The 20531-nt window shown below is 42.6% G+C and overlaps 2 protein-coding genes across 9 annotated transcripts in view; one reads left to right on the top strand and one right to left on the bottom strand.

The window, feature by feature from the left end:
• Positions 1–1089: 1089 nt before the first annotated feature.
• LOC308067575 (uncharacterized protein) lies at positions 1090–2858 on the bottom strand. Its single transcript, XM_080396674.1, has 2 exons — positions 2130–2858; positions 1090–2076 (listed from the first exon to the last, which is right to left on the bottom strand). The coding sequence occupies exons 1-2, from the start codon at positions 2513–2515 to the stop codon at positions 1524–1526; spliced, it is 939 nt and encodes a 312-aa protein (XP_080252800.1). The 5' UTR covers positions 2516–2858; the 3' UTR covers positions 1090–1523.
• A 151-nt stretch (positions 2859–3009) lies between these two features.
• TCF12 (transcription factor 12) overlaps positions 3010–20531 on the top strand; it is a 173963-nt gene continuing 156441 nt past the window's right edge. For 5 of the 8 annotated variants that reach the window (XM_080396641.1, XM_080396640.1, XM_080396638.1 and 2 more), the window contains exons 1-3: positions 3156–3299; positions 4427–4526; positions 5304–5376. In XM_080396641.1, the coding sequence (XP_080252767.1) occupies positions 4452–4526; positions 5304–5376 (148 nt within the window). In that variant the 5' untranslated portion in view covers positions 3156–3299; positions 4427–4451. The other 3 variants (XM_080396637.1, XM_080396636.1, XM_080396635.1) reach the window with 3 other exon arrangements.

The following is a 20531-nucleotide window of genomic DNA, read 5'->3' as shown; positions in this document are numbered from 1 at the left end:
TACCTATTTCTTCAAGTGTTTTAAAATGTTTATGAAGTCTTAGTCATATTGTCTCATAAAGATCTCTAAATAGCTAAAAGCAGAGATATTGTTTGTTTTGTTTACTTATTTATTTATAAATGTTGACCACATTGTTTTCTGTTTCATTTTCTGTGTATGACTGATGGCATAAGGATATGGAATGTCTTTTTTTTTTTTTTTTTTTTTTTTTAAATCCTATCTGCACTGAACAGGAATAATTTACAGGTAGTGTCAGAGATAAAAGGATTCTAAGTAGCAGCTTAAGAAAGGGGTTGGAGAGTCTGAGAACAGGTGAAAGACATTATTGCATGGATATCGTGCCTTGATGTTTTGAGTGCACGTGTTAATTCTTATCAGTGTTACATGAAGAGGGGTTAGCAACTGAGTAGGTTAAAGATTCCAAATCTTTGCCAGTGATGATGTTTGGTACCCGGGAAACATGAGATTAAATCTCTTTTACAATTTTATTGTAATACAGGACGTGATAGTTACTGATCTTTCACAGCAGTTTTACTCAAGCTACCTGCATGAGTTTCTTCTGGAATTTCTGATTCAGACAAGTCATTACAATTTTGGCTCCCCAGAGCAATCTCCTTTAGGTTGTACTCACGATTTATTTTTGGCCAAAGCATACCTTTCCTGAGTCCTGGGGTACTTGCTAAGTTGTTTGGCATAATTTCTGGAAACTTCATTTATGTTTCAGTCATTTTTTTACATGTGCCTGGAAGTGAAGTTCTTCAAAGAAGACAGTCAACCCGTAGAGAAGCAATGCAGCAGAACAGCTGCTGTAATGTGGCTTTTGGTAATGAGCGTGCTTACTGCTAGCGTCTGCATGAGAAAGTGGCACGTCATTGTGGGCCAAATGGAATCTCTTACGGTATTTTGTGTATCTTGAAGCCCTATGTCATGTGTTTTGTGGATGTATCATCTTCCACTCAAAAGTTTCTAGCTGTAAAACAAAAAGCCTACAAATGTGAAACTTAAAACCTTAGGTCAGAGAGCAAATAAAAAGTATTGCATTTGAAATTAATTTTAATACCGTTACATATCAGTACAAACAATTGTTAGCATTCCTGCTTACAGCTGCTTTAGATTTAGTCAGTTTTCTGACCAAGGCTTGTTGGCATCGCAGAGGTACTAGCTGGTACTGAGCACCAGTGCTGGTTAAGAAATAAGACATCAAGAGAAACAATAGTATTTTCACAGTATGTAAACGGGGTCTTCCTTGTAACTAAAATATGTTAAAGGGCATTCCTCATGAAATGTATAGTGATCTCTGTCACTGGGTGCTTTCAAATGAACGACTATTTATACATCAAGGAGAAAAAGTACATATTTATGTCCCTCAGGGGCACAGGGAATGGAAGTCGTTGTGTTGATATTTTAATACAAATTGCTTCCTGCATTTCTAAGTGGCAAGTACATGAATATTCATAGAATCACAAGGCCCAGGTGATCATCCAGTACACGGCACACATGGGAGAAAACCGAAGGAGAATGTTTTAAGGCTCCAAAACCTCCAGCGTGCCTTTGCCCGGGGGTGGTAAGTTTGTTATCACCCTCCTCTTCCTGCGGAAGGTGTCACAGGCTGGAGCTGGAGCTGGGGGTGGGAAGAGCGGAGCTGGAAGGGGCGGCGGGGGCCGGAGCGCGCCGTGCACCTGGCTGCGTGCCAGCCCAGGGGGGCGCCAGCAGCACCCCCGAGGGGCGCCCACCCCCGCCCCTACCCGCCCCGTGCGCTCCCGCACCGCGCTAACCGCCCGCAGCGCTTTAGCTCCTGCGGGGCTGAGGTCGCCTGTCCCGCCGTTTCCCCGCTCCCCCCGCTCTGACGGACCGTGCCGGGAGCCGCCGGGGCTCCCGGCCCTTAGTGCCCCCGCGGAGCCGAGCGGGGCGGGCGGCGGCGCCCGGCGTTGGGTGAGCGCGGGGCCGGGCCCGGGCGGTGGCGCGGCGGTGCCACCGGGGGGCTCTGCAGGCCCGGGAGAGGCGCGGGCGGCTGCGTGCCGCCAGCGGGGGCCGCGCCCTGCCCCGCACCGCGCCCTGCCCCGCACCGCGCCTACCCTAATCCGCACCGCGCCTGCTCTGCCCCACGCCTTGCCCCGCACCGCGCCTACCCTAATCCGCACCGCGCCTGCTCTGCCCCACGCCTTGCCCCGCACCGCGCCTGCCCTACCCCGCGCCCCGCTCCGCACCGCGCCTGTCTCGCACCGCTCCTGCCCTGCCCCGCACCTCTACTGCCCCGCTCCGCATCGCGCCTGCTCCGCTTCACGACCTGCTCCGCACCTCTCCTATCCTGCTCCACACCAACGCTCACCCTGCCCTGCCCCGCTCCTGCTCCGCACCGCTCCTGCCCTGCCCCGCTCCGCACCTTGTCCCGCGCCCCGCCGGTTGCACACTGCAGCCACCTTCCCCGCGGGCCGGGCTGTTCGCGCTGCCGGCGGGACGCGCCTGCACCCGGGCGGGAGCGGGGGTGGCCGGCGGGGGCTGCTGGCCCCGGCATCGCCCCCTCCGGGGAGCCGCACGCTCCCGCACCGCCGTGCGTGTTGCCGCGCTTTGACACGTTACGGGTTCAACCGCGTGTTTCAGGGGAAGCTGCTGCAGAGCGCTCAGAACTCGATGTGACTGACGCGCGGTGGTGTTTGCACAGCGGGGCTGTGTGCTTGTACTGACCCATTAAAAGTGTTCCAGCACATCGCCGGGCGTGCGTGTGCGGGGCGAGCGCGGGGATGCGCTGGGGAAACGTGCGCTGCTGCCGGCGGTTTGGGGGCGGCGGGGAGGGGGCTGCTGCCGTGCGCCCGCGGCGCTGTCCCCGGGCGGGCCGGGGGGTCCCGCTGCTTCCCGAGCCGCCGCCACGCGCCCACCGGGCTTCCGCGCGGCGCACCCGCCGCCATCCACTGGCCGCCTTCCCCCCCCCCCCCCTTCCCCAGCCGGCTGGGGGGCGTCCCGGCGGAGCCCGGGGGTAAGGCGGGGGCCGGGCCGGCTCCGAGGGGTGCCCGCGGGGCCGCCGTCAGCGCGCCAGCACCTCCCGCCCGCCCCCGGCCGGCAGCGACGCGGCGCGGCAAGGGTTAAGGCCGTGGCGGCGCTCGGCGCGGAGGGATACGGAGCCGGAGCCGTGAACGTGGTGCTGAGGCTCGGTAAGCAAAAAAATGTCTGCCTGAGGGAAACCCACAAGTTCCTTCCAGCGGGGGGGGGGGAGCGCTCAGCTCGTCGCCTCCCACCCAGCCCGCGGCCCGTCCGCCGCCGCCGGCCCGGCCCTGGTCACCGGAGCGTCCGGGGGGCAGCAGGTAAGTGCGGGCGGCCGGGAGAAGTTGGCAGAGAGCGGCAGGGGAGGGCAGCGGCGACCGGGCGCCCGCGGGGGCAGAGGCGGTGGCGAGGAGCACGGCCGGGCGGGAGCGGGGCTGCCTGGGGGCCGCGGGGAGGCCGCGGTGGGGAAGGGAGGCGCCGAGAGGCGAGCGCCGAGGGGCGGCAGCCGGGGCCCGCCAGCCCGGGCGGCGGGGCGCTGTGTGCGGCGTGCCGGGGGCTCCGCTGGCGGCGGGGCGGGCCGGGCCGCGGACCCCGGGAGGGCTGTGGCCCCCGGCCCCGGGCAGGAGCGGGTCCCCGCGGGCAGCGGTCGGGCCGCGCGGCTCCCGGCACTCATAAAGGATCGCGGCGGCCGCGGCCCGGGCGCGCCGGGCGGCTCCGAAACTTGGCGGGGAGCGGGGCTGCGGCAGCGCCCCCGCCGCTCCCCCGCCGGGCACAAGGGAAGGCGCGGGCCCCGCCGCCCCTCCTTCCCCGCGCGCCCCCCCACCCCCCCAACGCGCGCGCACGGCTCCCTGCCCCCCCCACCCCGCGCCTTCCCGTGCCGCCGCACGCGCCTTCCGCCCCCCGCCCGCCCGGCGGCGGCGCGCGCGCCCGGCGGCTCCGCGTCGCGTGTGCGCGTGCGGTGCGCGGGGGCGGCTCCCGGCCCCGCCGCGGTCCCGAGAGCGGAGCGGCGGTGGCGGAGGGCGGGGGCGCGGGCGGGAGCGAGCCGGCCGCCGGCTCCGGGCGGCGATGCCGGGGCAGAGATGGCCGCGCTGAGGCGCATCCCGCCCCGCTCGCCCGCCCCATTGTTGGGGAGCCCGTGAGTCACTTAATCTCCCGGTAATTCTCCGAGCTCGGCGCGGCTGCTCGCGGCGCTCCCGCCGGCCCGCGGGGGAGGGACCTGGTTCCCGGTGGCGGCCCCGCTGCGGCGCGACCGTGCCCCGCTGGCGGTGGGGGAGCCTGGGATGCGGGGGCAGAGGGAGCCGGGGGAAACTTGAGGAGAGTTGGTTAGTGCGGGGGAGCCGCCGGCAGCGCCGGGCTGCGGGTACCGGCGGCCCCTCGGCGGGAGGGGCCGGTGTCGGGGGCCGGCCCCGCGGTGAAGCGCTGCCTGTGCCTCTCTTCTTGCGCCCAGGAGGTGATCGGAGGAGCGGAGGAAGATGAATTCCCAGCAGCAGAGGATGGCCGCGATAGGAACGGACAAGGAGCTGAGCGACTTGCTGGACTTCAGCGCGGTACGATATCCGCGGGGGCTCCCCGCTCCTGCCCGGTAACGCCACCGGAGCAGGGGCAGGCTGGCTCCGGCTCAGCCAAGTTGGACACCTGAACTTTGATGTAATGTCTAGACTTGCAGATTTAATACTGTAATACCAGCTGGGTCAATTGGTTTAACTGGTTAAAATCAGGCTGACCCAGTGATGGCATAATCTAATAATTAACGTTTGTTAAGCTGGCGTGTGGCACCGGTACGTTGGCTTTTTTTTGTTCTTTCTTTAAACAAACCAAAAGAAAGCTAAATGCCCGCAAATAACAGAGGTTGTTTATGGATAGTTTTGGCATAGAAAATTATAGGTGTTTTCTGTGTGATGCTTTGAACAGATTTCAGAAGGGTGCTTGATTTTTATAAACACAACAGAAAACTACTGGCCCCTCAAAAGTTGTCTTTATCCCAGTGACTTGAAACTCACAGATCAGCAAGGAACACATTTTAAGTTGCAAAATTTAAGATCTATAACAATTTTAAATCGCCATCATAGTAGTAGGTCTCATTTTATTTTCTTTAAACTTGTTTGTGTTTATGTAGAGAAGAGATTTTTGTGGTGTAAGTCAATTGCAAGGAGAGCTTTAGCTTGTTGGTTTTATGGGTCTAAATGTGCATCTTGCCTTATGTTTATTTTCTAGTGGAAAAAATGAATGAAATAATTGTTTCCAATTAACATCTTTTAAAAGTTAATAATTTAGCACAGAGTTTCAAAGCCAATTTAAACACTTTTTTTCCCCTCCTTTTGCAGATGTTTTCCCCACCTGTTAATAGTGGGAAAACCAGACCGACTACGCTAGGAAGCAGCCAGTTCAGTGGATCAGGTAGGATGCATCCAAGATACATAAAGTTCATGTAACTAGATCTCAATGTTTTTAGCTTAGTCTTTGTGTGCTTGAAGTGTGGTAAATCCTTCACTTGTACCTATTCTCATAAGACATTCAGATTAATTAGAGATGTGCTCTTTTGATCTGACTTTATAGTACTTTAACCATCCTTTTCCCCTGTATGCCTCAGACTACTCATACCAGTGCAGCGAGGTGTTAAGTATCCCTAGTCATACTGACATGCAAGGGGTCTGTTTATCTGTTATGTTAAAAGTTAATGGCTTCTTTGTTTTTGTTAGTTTGATAAAATCAAACCTACCGGTAAGTATTTCCTAGCCCCTGTATGAAAGGGGAGAACACTTAAGTGAAATGCCAAATAATGAAATACTCTTGACTCAAGGATATATTTCAAAATGCAGTTCTTAAGGAAAATGTAAGGCTAATACAATTTTCTAGTACTGGGTAGTTCTCAAGATCTCCACCAATAGAACTCTCTCATGCTCAAGCTTTATCGGTGCATCTGGAAAACAAGTAACTATTCACAAGTCTCATGTATTTTGTGGCTTCAGTATCTTTTCAACGAGGTCCACCTAATGGCTGTTTTGAGAGGCTTTTAGGCTAAGCCTGTGATAGGAAATAAGTGCATTTTTTTAACAGATACTTTGTATCATTCTTGTGAAGGGTGTATTTATTACTACTTACCAAAAGAGAAACGAAAGTAACTTTTAAACAATGTGTTTTGCTCTTTTTTTTTAATGTATCCTTACTGCCTGTGAATACTGTGAAGTGATATTTTTGTTTTTATGAATACAACAAAGTGATGTTTGTGGTTTTAGTTAAGGTTAATGAGAATTTATTTTTAGAATAGCAGTAGAGGGGTGAAGTAGTTGCTTGAAGTTGTGCAGTAACATCGCCAGTTCAGCTCTTACTGCCAGAGCTGTTACTTTGAGTCCAAACAACACCTTGCATTTTAGTGATGCTTTAAAACTTGTTTTTAAAGGCATCTTAAAACTTCTAAATCATAATTTTGCAGACTATTCAGAGAGTTCAACTGTCTGCGACATTTAAATTAATGAAAATATGTAGCAGATGTTGCAATTGTCACATACCTGAAGAAGCTTTTAACTTTTTCTCTCCTAAAAATATGTAAGTGGTTTTGTTTTGCTCTTTGAAAGTGTGTCAGGTTTAAATAACTGGCAATAGTAACACAGCAAATTCATATACGGTGTAGTTAATAAGTTTTTTTTTTAAAAAAACCCAAATATTCAGGACTGTTGTTCCTCAAAAGCTTGCTTTAGAAGACATTCAGGCAGCTAAAACTTATTGTGGGGAGCACAACCTGAGCACCTTTGTCTCCCTTTCCCCTTGCTTTTCCTGAGAGAGTAGAATAACTTTCTGTTGAATAATAAAGCTTTCACTTTTACTTGAGCTCTCAGATCAGTCTTCGGTAGTGGGCCTTGCCCTATTTGTAGGTAATGTGTCCCCTTCTTTCCTTGGATGGCCCAGAAAAAGAGAGAATGCCAGAATACTTAGCTTTCTGGAAGAAACAGTGTTACTGACTCCTTGAATTTCTTCACCAGTATAGGGTATCATCACACAGATACCAATCATGAGCAATACACCGCAGCTGTCAAGCAAGCTGCAACCTCAAGTGAATTCCCCTTGGAAAAGATAATGGTATATAGTTGTGGGCTTGAATTCAAAACATTTCTAGTTGTAGAGGTTTACTGGTTAGCGGGATTGTATGCCCTAATTCTTATAACGTTATGACCTAAGTGTTGACCTAGGGAGATCACTCTGCAGGAGTGAGAGGCGCCAAACTTGGATACTAGTTGTGTTCTGAGTCAGTGTTAAGTATTGTAGAATGACTGTGTTAAGTTTGCTGACAAAGTACAGGCATTTAATTTCTAGCACTCTGATTTAATTGTAATCTTGCTTTAATTGCAAGTGTTCTGTAACTTTTGGGAGAAACAATGTTTGAAACTTTTTTTGGTTTTACTACTAGAGGCCACTTTTTAAAGAGAAACATGAAAGGAGGAGGTATTTGTTCCTTTGAGCTATCTAGTACTGTACAGCACTGTATGCACAGGTTCCTAAAAAGTACTTGTAATTTTTTTTCTTTGAATATGGAGTGGTGCTGCCTCTTACAGAGACTTTCTATGATTTTGATGGCATGACAGACGTGAAGCTTCCATCAGTATCTTTCCTGTTAAACTCAGTTTTTTTTCTTTTTCCGGTTTCCTTTTCTTAGTTGCAATAAGAATGTGTTTATTGTTTGTTATTATAGAGTCCCCACCTAGATGCAGCCTAACGGCCCCCGTTAAGTAGGTTTAAATCAATTGCCTGTCTGCATGGCTCTTAAGACTGTATATTTCTGGGAAATCTGATTTACAAGAAAGGAATGGTCATGATGCATTTTCCTTACCACCACCCAGGGCCCCTGTTTAAAAGGACAAATCAGTTGCTGTTCGAAGATGATTAAGTTCCATTTGTTTTTCAGGTGTGGCTTTGCAAAGTGTTGGAAATACCAGGATGAATGTTATTAATTCTGGTGTAACGAGCTCTATCTGATACAATTTTGCAATATTTCTATTGATTGTGTTGTAAAAATATATTTGTCATCAGGTTGCGTAAAATAAATAAAACAGCTAATATGACCAATACCTGTAATTTGTAGGAAAATGCTGTCATGGATTAACATACAAATACTGTATTTTGATTAAAAGATAGCTCAAGTCTGGTGTTGGGGCAGGCTTGCTTTTTACAGGTCAGTCAGTTATGAATGAAAGCTGCAGATGAAATAAGTGAACTAATCTGATATATCGTAGTATCTTATGACAGTAAGTTGTGTAAGCTGCTGATAAAGTCAAATAACTTGGTCAGACTACTGGTGAAAATAAACATATTGGAAAAGTAACCTGATACGTAAGTCAGTGAGTTAAGTCACAAAACATTCCTTGTCATACTTGCTGTAATTATCTCTTGTTTAAAACAGAACTTCCCATTCTTTTCCCCTCCAAAGCCCACTTGTGAAGATAAAGCCATTTCTGTCTTAGAAATTGTAGAAGGAGAAGGCAAAGGTCAGAGATACTATGTTCTATCGGGCTTCTTCATCAGGCTTCTTTGCAGATTCTATGTTGCTGCTATGGGTAAGAGCAGTCTTTATGATTTACAGTGAAATTTTGCTTTGTTTGGCTTTTGTCAAAGCCACAAAATATGTGCCAATACAGACCTGGATGGTTACCGATTTTGCCCAATGCCCTTTATTTATTACAGTAACTCCATAAAAATCTAGTCATAATATTCAAATGCCTGCCATAGGCAACAATAGTGCAATTTTCCTATGGGTCCTGGTAGGTTTGATCTCAATTTCAATTTTTCCTGTGGTGGAAATTCTCTAATCTCAGGTGTGGTACCACAAAACAAACCCCTTTTTCCTTTTCTTATGCAAGGAACTTGTTAAAGGTTAAAGAAGAATATAACTGAGACAGTATCTTCCTATGTGGCCTACTAGCTTGATTTTTTTGTAGCCTCCTCAAGGATGGCATTATGTGCCAATGGCATTTTTTTTGCATGTGGCTGTGCACTTGCATATGGGATGTATCAGTTGAAAAGCTGAGGTAAGATAATGTGGACGTCTAACAGCAAACAAAGTGGTAAGAGTTTAAAGAGGTACAGTTAAAAAGCTAAGCTGTCAGAGTATGACCTCTTACCTGTTTCTCCTGAAGCTCGTGAAAAACGAGTGCATGCATTGGTGTGTGGACAGCTTTGGGCACAAGTCTTGTGTGTACCCAGACATTCCTCATCCTAGCCCTACATGGAAAAAAAGCTCCTGAATCTGTCTGTTTGATCTCCATTTGTATTGGTTTGGTCCCTTTAATGCAAATGCAAGAGGCTGCCCTTTCCGCTTCTTTCTGCTAATTTACTGAGTTTGTAAGGAATGGATTGGGATAGGCTACTAATTAGTGGCTTGATGCAAAGACCATTTAAGTTGATAGCCTGCCATTAACCTGGGTGTCCCTAAATTAGGGCCGGGTGTCTTGAGACTGGACACAATGGCAGTTCTTTAGCAGGTCTGTTAAGTTACCAAACAGCATTAACAAAATTAGCAAAACATGACTCGATTACTGTTTGTCAGTCTTCTAAACTCTTATTTTCTTTTTAGTTTTGCATCAACAGTTCCTGTACACCCTACCCCACCCCCCCAAAAAAAAAAAACCAAAACCAAAACACAAAAACGCCAAAAAACCAACCCAAAACCAAACACAACAAACCAAAAACAAAACCACAAACCCCCCAAAACCAGCAACCAACCTGGGAGAGACACCTGGCTGGATAGTATTTTAAACAATGTGTTCATTAATCTACAGCAAGCGTTGAGAAAAGGCACTCTCAACTCTGACAGCCAAATCACAGCCTTGGCAAAAACTGCAGAAAGATGAGACTTTTTTGTTTATGTAAATCAGTGCTCCTAACCTTTCAGAATACATTTTTTTTTTTTTGTTTTCAGAACTGTGATTCCTAAGGAGAATCAGTTCCCTGATACCTTTCTATGTGTGTTTATGGTTGCGATGTGCCATTGAGGTGTAGGAAATTCCCAGTGCCTGCTCCCAGTCTCTGTATTAAGGAGTTGGTGAGAGGTCTCATGTAGTCACATAGTCTAGTCCTACGATGTGTTAGGTCACGACAGACCCTTAAAAAATCAAATTAGAAAAAAAAATAGTGAAATGCCTTTATTTCTGGTTTTATCATCCAAAATGTGTTATGATCCTATGTGGTTTTGTTTACTGTTCAAAAGCAGATAAGCTTAGTGTGTGTTAAATGCCAGAAATCTAGGGTGGCGTGTTAACATAAACATTAGGTCATGCAGCTGTGTGGCTGCTTTATTATTTTTATTTTTAGTATCGGATTTTGTCCTCTAGCTCCATTAGAAGTGAATGAGCAGACCTGGTAACCTGGTATTTCATCTTGGGCCTGAAGGGTGCTGTATTCTGTCCTCTTCTGGGAAGGGTTGTGCTTGAAAGCAGAAAGGTGTCCGTAGCTGCTTTCCCCTCTAGTTGTTTGTAGGGGAGACCCATCAATTACCCTTCAAATGGGCCAGACACAAGTGAGATGAACGTTTCGGTCTGGTTCTCTCACCTATTGCAGTTAGAAACCTAGAAAGGTGACGCAGTGCTGATAAATATGTGACTCTGCTGCTTGCCTGTTGGCAGGCTTCCTCTCACTCTTGCTGTCCCTTTTCCTCCTCCCCTTCCTTTGCCTTTGGAAAGATAAATTATCAGACACATACTCCATGAACAGTCCTGAAAAGTACTGCATGTAAAAGGGCTAAGTAACTTCTTCCATATTCTTGTTTAAGAAAGAGGAGGGGGGGAAATTTTTTTGATAAATGGAGGGAACTGATAACCCAACTTTAAAGCAGGTGGTCTCTTGCAAGGTGTTTGTGGTCACGTGGATGTTGAGGGGTTTTTGTGATTTAAAAAAAAAACACCACAAACCAAAACCGAAGTGGAACAGTAACAGTGTTCTGAATGTAGCTGTGTGACCGGGTAAGTAGGTGTTTGTCCACCATTTGTTGCCCTTGGCCGTTGTTTTGAAACGGCCCTTATCACTTCAGGTGATGGTATAAACCTCATGTCACTTGGTCAGAAATCCCTTGCTGTCTTTCAAATAGCAAATTGTAGAATTTCTAGTCGTGTTTGTCCTGTCTTCTGTTTAGATATACACTTGAAGCTGTTAATAAGGGAAACTGTAACTTTTGCTGTAGTGACCTGTAGAAAGCATTCTTTCAAAAAGTTTATCTCTTACTTCCAGCAATCAGTTTTCCCTGGGTGAGAGCAGCGATGTGGTTGGTCATTGTGTTTACAAGCACAACATCTAACCTCCAATCCCTATATAAATGTTACTGTCTTGCAACTCAAGGAAGATCTTTGCAGTGTTATTTTTGGGCAGCTTCAGAAGGTCCGGGGTCCCAGTAGTGCCTTGTCCTTTGCTGATGTAAAACTACCCAGGATGGGGCACCTCCCACCATCACCATCCACCCCAGCTAGCAGCTCTTTGATCTGCCAAATTTTGCTGATCCGCTGTAAGTGCTGAAGAGTATCCAGGTGCTTTGGAGAGGGGTCTTAATGGCATGTGGGAAGGAATATGATCTGAAGTTGTTGCTGTATATTTGGATTTACCCAGAGAGTAGTGTTGATGTAGATATAAACACGAGGACTGAAGGTTTGGGTGAAAAGGAGGAAGTATCCTGAAAAGAGACTGAGGAAAAATCGTGTCTCATCTGAGGAGTTCCTTTTCTTTAAAGAGAAGTATAAATGAGATTCTTGGGTATTTGTCTGTCCTCTAATGACAGCTGAACTTATACTCAGTCCCTTGATTACTGTAATACTCTTATTATGTCTGTAGCTTTTGGTAGGGTATGTGGGGTTTTGGTTTTATTTGTTTGTGGTCTTTGGCAAGGGAATTTCAAGTTAAAAGCTTGTCATTCATACATATATAGCAAAGTTCACATACACTGCCCCTTCTTTCCAGCTGTCACACAAAGGGAACTTAACCCCTTAGTCATTTTGCTATCGAGTTGGTATGACAGCTGTTTGTCTCGGATAATTCTACTTTATCCATAGTTGAGCCTATAGATACTCTTACATGCATTTCTGTTAATCTACTATATAGTCTACTATAAACTTGGTAAACTGTGTTTTATTTAAGTTGCTAAAGGTATAGTATACTACACTAATGTTGAAAATTGTGTGTATTGTGAACAGAAGGATGATTAAAACACTAATGTAATACTATATCACTTGGTAAGACTGGGGTTTGTGGAGACTATTTCTAAAATGGAAAGATGTTTATTAACTTTAGTAGTTTACTAGACCTCTTGAGCTGACTTATCTTGACTGTGGAGATGCAGTTCATTTTTTCTACGTTTTTAATTTTTTTTTGGTATTCTAATGTTGGAGGATTACATTTTTGGGGAATAACACTGAGCATTTTTAGAAGCTTTATATAATTTCTTAAATTACCTATACAGCCAGATGCGATCTATGTTATATAATGTCTTCTATTTTAAATTTCCTTCAAAAGAAATACTATAGTTTATCATATTTGAAAAGTCAGTTTCAGTAAATGAATTCATTGAATAAAGTATGTTCTCTAGAAAGCTTTTTTTAGAGGCATTGTCTAATGTGTCAGCACTCCTTGAGAAGTATATAGCAAAACTTGATTAGTTTCATATATTCTGCCCTGAGGAAGTCACTAAATAGTAAATAAAGAAGTAAGAAAAGGCACTGTTTTCTTCTGTATGTGAATTATTTGATGGAGATTGTTATTGAATACTGATAAGTAGTTTTAAATTCAGTGTGCACCTTAATCACTTTTTCGGTGTTTAAACATTGTAAGAAAAGGGGGAAAAGTATTATAAGGACAGTAAATGTATTTTTAATATCTTCCCCCTCTCCCCCTCCCCTAATCAGTGCTGACCATTCCTTCAGTTTGTTGGGTGTTTTATTAATACGAAAGTTTACAAGTCCCCCAGTTCTATTGTATACCTTAACCTGATGATTTGGAAGTACTTGTGGACTTCTTAAATACTAAACCCCATTATTTACTAGTGGTTGTAGGGGCACTTTTTTTTTTCCTATTATGAGTCTGAGATGAGATAATGATAATTTTTTTAAGTGTCTTGAATGAGTGCCTTGTTTTTTTTGTTTGTAAAACAAAGCAATGTTTGTAAACAGAACATTCAAAACCATAAAGGACATACTTTTTTGGTGAAGATGTTAACTGAATACCAAGAATGATCAGAAAGAGCAGCTTCTGTTATATTTAATAATATCCCATTGTCTTCAGAGGATAATCAGGCTAAAATGTACCCAATCAATCTTTAGGACTTTGTTAGATTCCTCTTGTATGCTAGGGATGTGTGGGTTTGTGGGTGGGTTTTTTGTGTTTGTTTGGCTTTTGTGTGTGTTGTTGTTGTGTGTGTTTTTTTTGTTTTTAAGAAGAAGATGAAATTGCTTTAAATTTAATAAACTTCATGTTCTTACTGATGTAATTTAGAGAAATCTCGCTTGATCACAACAGAATAATTGTTGTTGGTGTTTTAAGGAATACTTTGAAATGGGAGGTGGAAGAAGAAGAGACTTGACAAAAAGGGTTTACTTTACAGCCCTGGTAGTAGGGTAATGCTCTCTAGGAATGCTAGTAAAACTTTAGTGTAAAACTGAGTAAGGTTTGTCTTGTATACTTCTGTATTAGTTTAGTGCTATGGAAAACTTCAGAAACTGCTCATACAATACAATTGTGTTTAAAAAAGAAGGTAAAAAGTGTACATTTCTGGTATTACACGCAATTTCTCTTTATTGGTATGTGGAAAATAGGTAGATCTTTTTACATACAGTTGACAGTTTTGAGTTATTTTTTCTGAAGTAAATCTTGTTTATTGCAGTGGACCTGATTTCTTGCTGTGATCTTCTGCAGAGATTGCCTATACTGTGGTTTGTTTTTTTTTGTTTTTGTTTTTTTGTAAGCATGTGAGATACTTATATTACGCTTTTCAAGTCTGCTTTTTTTGGTATTGCAGACTTCCCCCCCCCCCCCCCCGGCCCCGTACCAGCTGTACTGCAGAAATGGTGGTATTTCTGTGCCTTCATCAGGTTGTTAGTTACGTGGAGTTCTAGTGATAGGTTGAACCACTTGCTTTTGCTGTTCTACTTTCTCTTGCCTGAACAAAAATGCAGGAAACATGTTGTTTGTGCCTTGTCTCTGGAAGAGTTCTTTGCTGCTGAAGACGAAGCAATGGTAAATGGAGAAACTTAAGTTAGGCTGGATTGGAGCTTTATATAGAAGTGTATTCTGAGACTTGATTTGTGAAAATTACTTTTTAGACTGTGTATTTCCCCCCTCTTTTTTTAAATGTAAAGATGAATAGGCAGAACTAATTGTTGAAAAAAACACACCCAGTAAAACAAAATAAAAATGTGGTCATTTCTAGTTGAGTACCTTTTGGGGTAAAATAACAATCAGTATCAGATTGTGCATCTTAAATGAACTGTGCGTGTGTGTTAAATGAAATTGAGCTTAAACCAAAGTTTGCCCTTAATTCAATATAAGCAAGAACTTGATCTGTAGTAATACCTGGTATCTTTTTTTATTCTGTTTAGAGTATGACCAAAATGTATTGCTAATTTTAATATGTATATTATTGCCTTTGGAGAGTGAATTGATTTATAATTCTCCTGTCTTCTTCCAGGTTCAGGTTTTACAGACAAAATCTGTAGTGTATTGAGTGGTTCCAAGCCTTGCATAAAATAAAACCTGAATGCACATGGTTGAATTTTGTGTGTACAACCTGAATCTCTAACAACTATCTAAAAGAAAAAAATCTGTGTTTTTTACTTGGAGGCAATAATAAGAGAATCAGAAGATTTAGCGAAACATGAAACTTGCTGAGTGTGATTCATACCCATTAGCATATAATGTGTGAGAAAAATATTAAAAGTTTAATTTAAAACAACATCAGTTTGCAAGCTTGATTTCTCTAGTTCTGTTGGCAAATGTGTTTAAAGCATAAAAGATGTAGATAAATCCCTGATAAAGTCACTGAATTTTGCACTTTGCATGCTGCAGGGATGTCTGGTAACCAAGTGTCTTGAATTTTCTACTGTGTTGCATGAGTGTTAGTAGGATGCTGTGTAAGTAAATGTACTTCAGAAAATCCTAAAGTATTTTTAGTCTTCTGTAGGAAAATGGAAGTCACTGTTTATGTTTTTATTTTTATTTGAATGTAAGATACTATTGTCTTGGTGTTATCCCAAGAGCTATTGTGGCTACTCTGTGAAATGATTAAACCAGACAGCTTTGCTTGTAGGACAAACATTTTTTATATTGTGATGTTTTGATGGTTTTCAATGCGACACCTATCCCGTTCCAGTTTCTTTATGCAGCAACTTCGTGAGTCATAATCCTTGCAAAAGAACACAGCTTAAAATAATCACCAATTGTTTCTTTGCAATTCTGTTCACTGCCCACTGCAAATAAACAAGAGCAGAAATGACAATATCATTTAATCCTTTAATGTTTGCTTTTGACGTGCAAAACATTCTCTTGTAATAGAGAAGTAATCCATAAGGAGGGTAGCTGCTCTTTCATCTTCCCGAATGCTAAATGAAGCCAAGGCTTTTATGAAGAGATGGTGATTTAATGAAGATGACCGAGTTTTGGAGTAATGAAAAGCTTTTGTATGTTTCTAAACATGATGCGTGGTGCTTACTATCGCAGAGTTCAAATAGCTGTATTTTGTAGTATGTCTTTGCCAGATTAGTGCTTGTGATGCTTTGATACAAGGTGATTGAATGGGTATGGCAAATCAAAAATTTTTTCTTGTAGTTTGGTTTGAGTTTTTTTAGTTGATATAAAAGAAATGCACATCTCTGCCACTTTATGTGTATAAATGCATGTAATGTCTGACGTGTATTCTCTGCTCTATGTAATGCTTTTATTTTGGTAACCTTGAAAATATCTCTGATATCATATTCCCTTGCCAGACGACAGTAATAAGCACACAAAAAACTGGAGCATGAACTTTGTCAATATTACTTGTGACAGAAACATCTGAACTAGATATTTTTCTTGCAAGTGCTTTTAAGATGCTGGATTTAAAAAGCTCCTCAACTGGAAAAAAAACCCAACCAACCAACCAAAAAAACCCAACCCCAAAACATACAAAAACCCCAAACCCCATGAAAAACCCCAAACAAACCCAAACCCCACCTTTTTTCAGTTTCAGTTGTTCATCTCGTTAGTTTATTTGGAATATTTTTTTAATAATCTGTAATATTACTACTTGCAAAGCAAGCTAGATAATGCCTGATACTTCAAAAGGAAGCAAAGGGAGGCTTTAAAGGATGTAAGACCATATCCCCTCCAAACTCTCTCTCCCAAAAGTCATTCAGGCCTCATGACTCGGTGAAAGGGCCTTTTATTTTTCCCTGTTTGTCAGCCAACCTCTTTAAAGTGGGAAGTAGTCAAGTTCTGTGGAAGTTAATCTAATCTTTTATTCCACCAAGATTTTAAAGGAGGTTGCGATTGTTTGCAAAGTTTCTGCTTCTATGTTAGTCGTCAGTATATGAGTGCTGTACAGTACACCCAGAGGTAATCTTAAAGGTTGCTTTAACTATTTTAGGGTTGCCAGGAACGTAAAGAATGCAACCACGTTGTTACTTTTCTCATTGTGTTACAGGAAAGATATATCGGACCCTCTGGGGTGAATGAACTTAAGTGAGCAACAACAGGCTGTTTTTTGTTTATTTTTTCAAAGCTGTCATGTAATAAAAGTGCAGAAATGGATATGTAACTAACTTCAATTTCTTCCTTGTCCTTTTTAATGGCTTGAATTACTGGCTGATCCCTATGTAGTAGTATACAAACTCTTACAAGTATAAGAGTGATATATGTGGCATGGATGCTTGAAACTGTTAGGTGAATAAATTTCAAGTCATGTCAAGGCTGTGCATTTGTGAATACATTTCTGGGTAGAAGGTGAAGCATTATAAAAGATTACTGCTCCCCCACCCCGAGTGAATGCAGTAAAACCAGAGTTTATATTTGCGCATGTTCTTTATACTCTTTAAACCCCCTTTGTTTTCAGGATACTTGTTGAGTACTGAATGACAATCATCTACTTATTTACTATGTACCAACATTTCTTTTTTTTCCTTTTCCCCCCCATTGTGTTAGGGGAACTTGGGATCAGAGAAGAGGTAAATACCTGCATATGGGAGATGCTGTGTAATGCAGTTCATATTCTGTGCTAATGGTTGTATTCCTTTTGGTCTTTGAATAGTCTGTGTTTGTTTTTTAAAGTGAATGGCATTTCTTCTCCTAGATGCAGCTGTTTATTGGTAGGTAATCTAAGTACCCTGTGAACTATTAGCAAAAAAATCTGTTTTGTACCTTATATTTCTGCAACTGAAAACTGATAGCTGTGTGTGTATATCTATATCTCTCTATATATGACAATGCGACTTGTGCTGCAGTGAGGCATCAGTCAGAGTTTGGCCATCTCATGTATGTGTCATAAGTTGTCTCCGAATTGGATACTGGAGAACATGCTGTTGCCATAGCAATGAAAGTCCTTTTGAAGGCAGGATTCTTGGCAGAGCTGTTGCATCTCCTGAAGTGCTGGGTGCATTGATCTGAAAGTACCTCGTCAGTATTAGCACGTAGCTTTAGTCAAAAGAGCGGGAAGTATAGATTTCTTTAAAATACATCATTTTCTTTTTTTTCCCCCACAGCTAATTGTTAGTTGAACCCCCTGTTTGTAAAGCTACATATGGCTTTTTAAAATTTTACCCTGTGAACGGTTCTCATATAACATACTTAGCCTGAATGCACGTATAGATTGAGCTGTAGTAACAGCGAGCTAGTGTTCATTGTGAAAGTATTATTGTATGGCTTTCATGGTTTCCTACAGTACTTGTCCCTTTCAGTGCTTGGAAAATGTATTTTTAGAGAGTTTCCTCCATGATTTTGGTTACTGCAAAACAATTGTGAAAATACAGTTTTATTCATAATGCTTTTCAACTTGATGTTTTCTTTTTTTTCTAAGTAAAATGGTTGCCGTGCTCCCATATTTGATCCCGTAAATGATTTCTATTACAGAGCCCTAAATGTGACAGTAATGGGCTTTTGGAGACCTATAGTTCCATATTTTATTTTTTTTTAAATACCTTATGTAGGATCTTTTTTTTTAGCAAACACTGCTAGATCTTTGTGTATAAATATTTTATCCTCAGAGTGTGGTTTTGTTACCAAATTAAGAAAAGGCTGTGAATTTCTTGTGTCCCATCAGATTGATACTTTTCGACAAGTGAGGTTTTGTTCCCCAAGATAAAGTGTAAGCGTTCAGGGACCATTTGTATAGCGCTGATACTCTAGGCAGCAGTAACACCCATTTCTACATGTGCTGTGAGGATGGAGTTGATTGTCTCCTGTCTTACAAAAATTTTGACTTTTCATTTCTATTCCTCATTTTAAAAATAGTTTGATCGTTTTACATAAGGAAAAAACTAATGTGATTACCATGCTACAGCATATTCTTTCATGTGGACTGGGATTTCCATGTTTAAGTGTTCCTTTAAGTTTTTCATTTTTAAAATTTAAAATTCATGTTAAAAATCTAACATTTTAAGTGTTACTGAAAAAGCCTCTAGAAAAGAATTTTGAAGTTACCTGTATAGCTTGCTCCAGCCTTTGCAGCTTTTTATGTAACATAGTCTTTAGCTTTATCACTTTCTCTAATATAGTAGGTAGAGATGAGACTTAAACGAACCCTTAATTCTTTTTTTTTTTTTTTCTCCTTCCAAGTGAAATTAAGGAAAAATGAAAAAAAGTAATACTTTATTTGTACTTAAAAAGAACTTTCTGCCTGCTGTGGCAGATGTGTGCATGTGCGATACTAGTGATCTTAAGTTTGGGTTTTGTTTTTCAATCCCTGCCTGCTTTTGCCCCTTCGTTGGAGTAGGAAAGACACATAGCTTCAGGTTGCCTTGGCCTTGGGAAGCATTACTGAGCTGCTGCTCTAAGCAGTTCAGACAGGACTTGTTACTGAGAGTTTCTACATTTTTGTTCTAACCTGGATAGACAAGTTGTGGTGTAAGTGACCTTGGTGTGGTGACCAGATCCTGTACCAAGGAGAGGTCAGCATTGATAACACTGAGAGCGTGAACCAAGGGAATTAGACTCAGCAAGGTGGCTGCTTGTTGTTGTTTTCCCTTTTTAAGCAAATTTAATGCTGTATCAGCGGACATGTGTACTGAAGCTCTCTAGCTATCCTTGGGAATGAAAACAACAGCAATAACTCAAGCTTCCTCTAACTTTTGCTGGTCTTGAGTCACACATTTGGGGAAAAAAGGTCTTTCACGGCTCCAACAAAAGTTCCATTTATGTGTCCTTTTAGCCTTCAAGTCAATTAATCCAGATTGAGTAGGCACTGTTTTTAGGATTGTGGCAGTTCAATTGAAATACATTGAGATAAGCTCATTGTGTTCGGAATATCTAAGTATGTATTAGTACTGGCCTGATTTCATCAGGCTTAGCAAAGATAGTGTTTAAAATGAGTTTAGTACAAGAAGTTAGGTATTTTATCTTTTGAAATTCTAGTTCTGAATGAATTTTATACTTGGATGACCGATTTTAAAATTAAATGAGCAGCTCATGTAATTCATGTTAACAAGCTTCCGTGTTGAGATATGAAATACTTTTCAATATCCTCTGGTTTTGTTTTCATTTATGCTACTGTTTTATCAGATCTGTTAAATTATAGGGATATGGAATACTGAATTATGAACAAAGTAAAAAATTATCAGTAAGTGGATTTTTTTTTTTGTTTTATTGACTTTTTTCATTGAAATTCATACCTAAAAATTTACTAGGAATAGCAAATTCCTTGGAGATATTATTACTCACTTAATACTTAATGCAGTTATTTAAATGAGGTAAAGCAGGCATTAATGTCTCCATCAAAAACTTTTGCCAAGATTGTATTGCATCATAAAGGAGAGAAGATAATCTTGAGTTTTAAAGGACATAGCAAAGAGGCAGTTTCTGTTCATACCTTGCTGCACAGTTCCTATGTCCCTTTGAAGAGCTGCTTTTTTTCTTTTCTATTTTCCTGTTTCCTCAGCTGTAAAATGTGGGCTGGTATTCATGTTGTAGATGAGACAGTGTTTTCTGACTTCCTCAGTTCAGGGAAATGGTGGACTTGGAACGGGTTAACAGGAATAACTTCATATGACCTAAGCAGAATTAAATTAGGTTGCACGTATTTTCAGTGTTAATATCTACTCCCTCCTTTTGTATATAATTACTATGTCTCTGTTTAATTCAATCTTTGACTTAGGTTGATAGTGTTTAATGCAGTTCTTAATATCTACTGTACAGCTTTTAAAATGTACCTTCTGTTTTTTAAAAATATGGAAATGCAAATTTCAGTCTAGGACTCATAGCAATCTACAAACTGTTTCAGCATACCTTCACAGATTACATATGCCTCTCACTTCTGTAAATTTTATTTGAATCTAATCCAAATAAGAAAGTGCAGATAAATAATTTGCCTGAATTTATTCAAGGAAGAAAATTACTAGTCTAAA

Source organism: Falco punctatus, assembly GCF_963210335.1.
Source record: "Falco punctatus genome assembly, chromosome: 7".
In the NCBI taxonomy this organism is placed as follows: domain Eukaryota; kingdom Metazoa; phylum Chordata; class Aves; order Falconiformes; family Falconidae; genus Falco; species Falco punctatus.
Note: the sequence above shows the minus strand (reverse complement) of the source record. Positions and strands in the feature narration are given on the sequence as shown.

Excerpts from the sequence above, each read along its gene's own strand:
- LOC308067575 (XM_080396674.1), bottom strand. The coding sequence starts at position 2,515 with ATGCCGGGGCCAGCAGCCCCCGCCGGCCACCCCCGCTCCCGCCCGGGT. Across the intron at positions 2,077-2,129 it reads CAGGCGCGGTGCGGATTAGG|GGTAGGCGCGGTGCGGGGCA; the intron begins GTAGGCGCGGTG and ends GGTGCGGATTAG.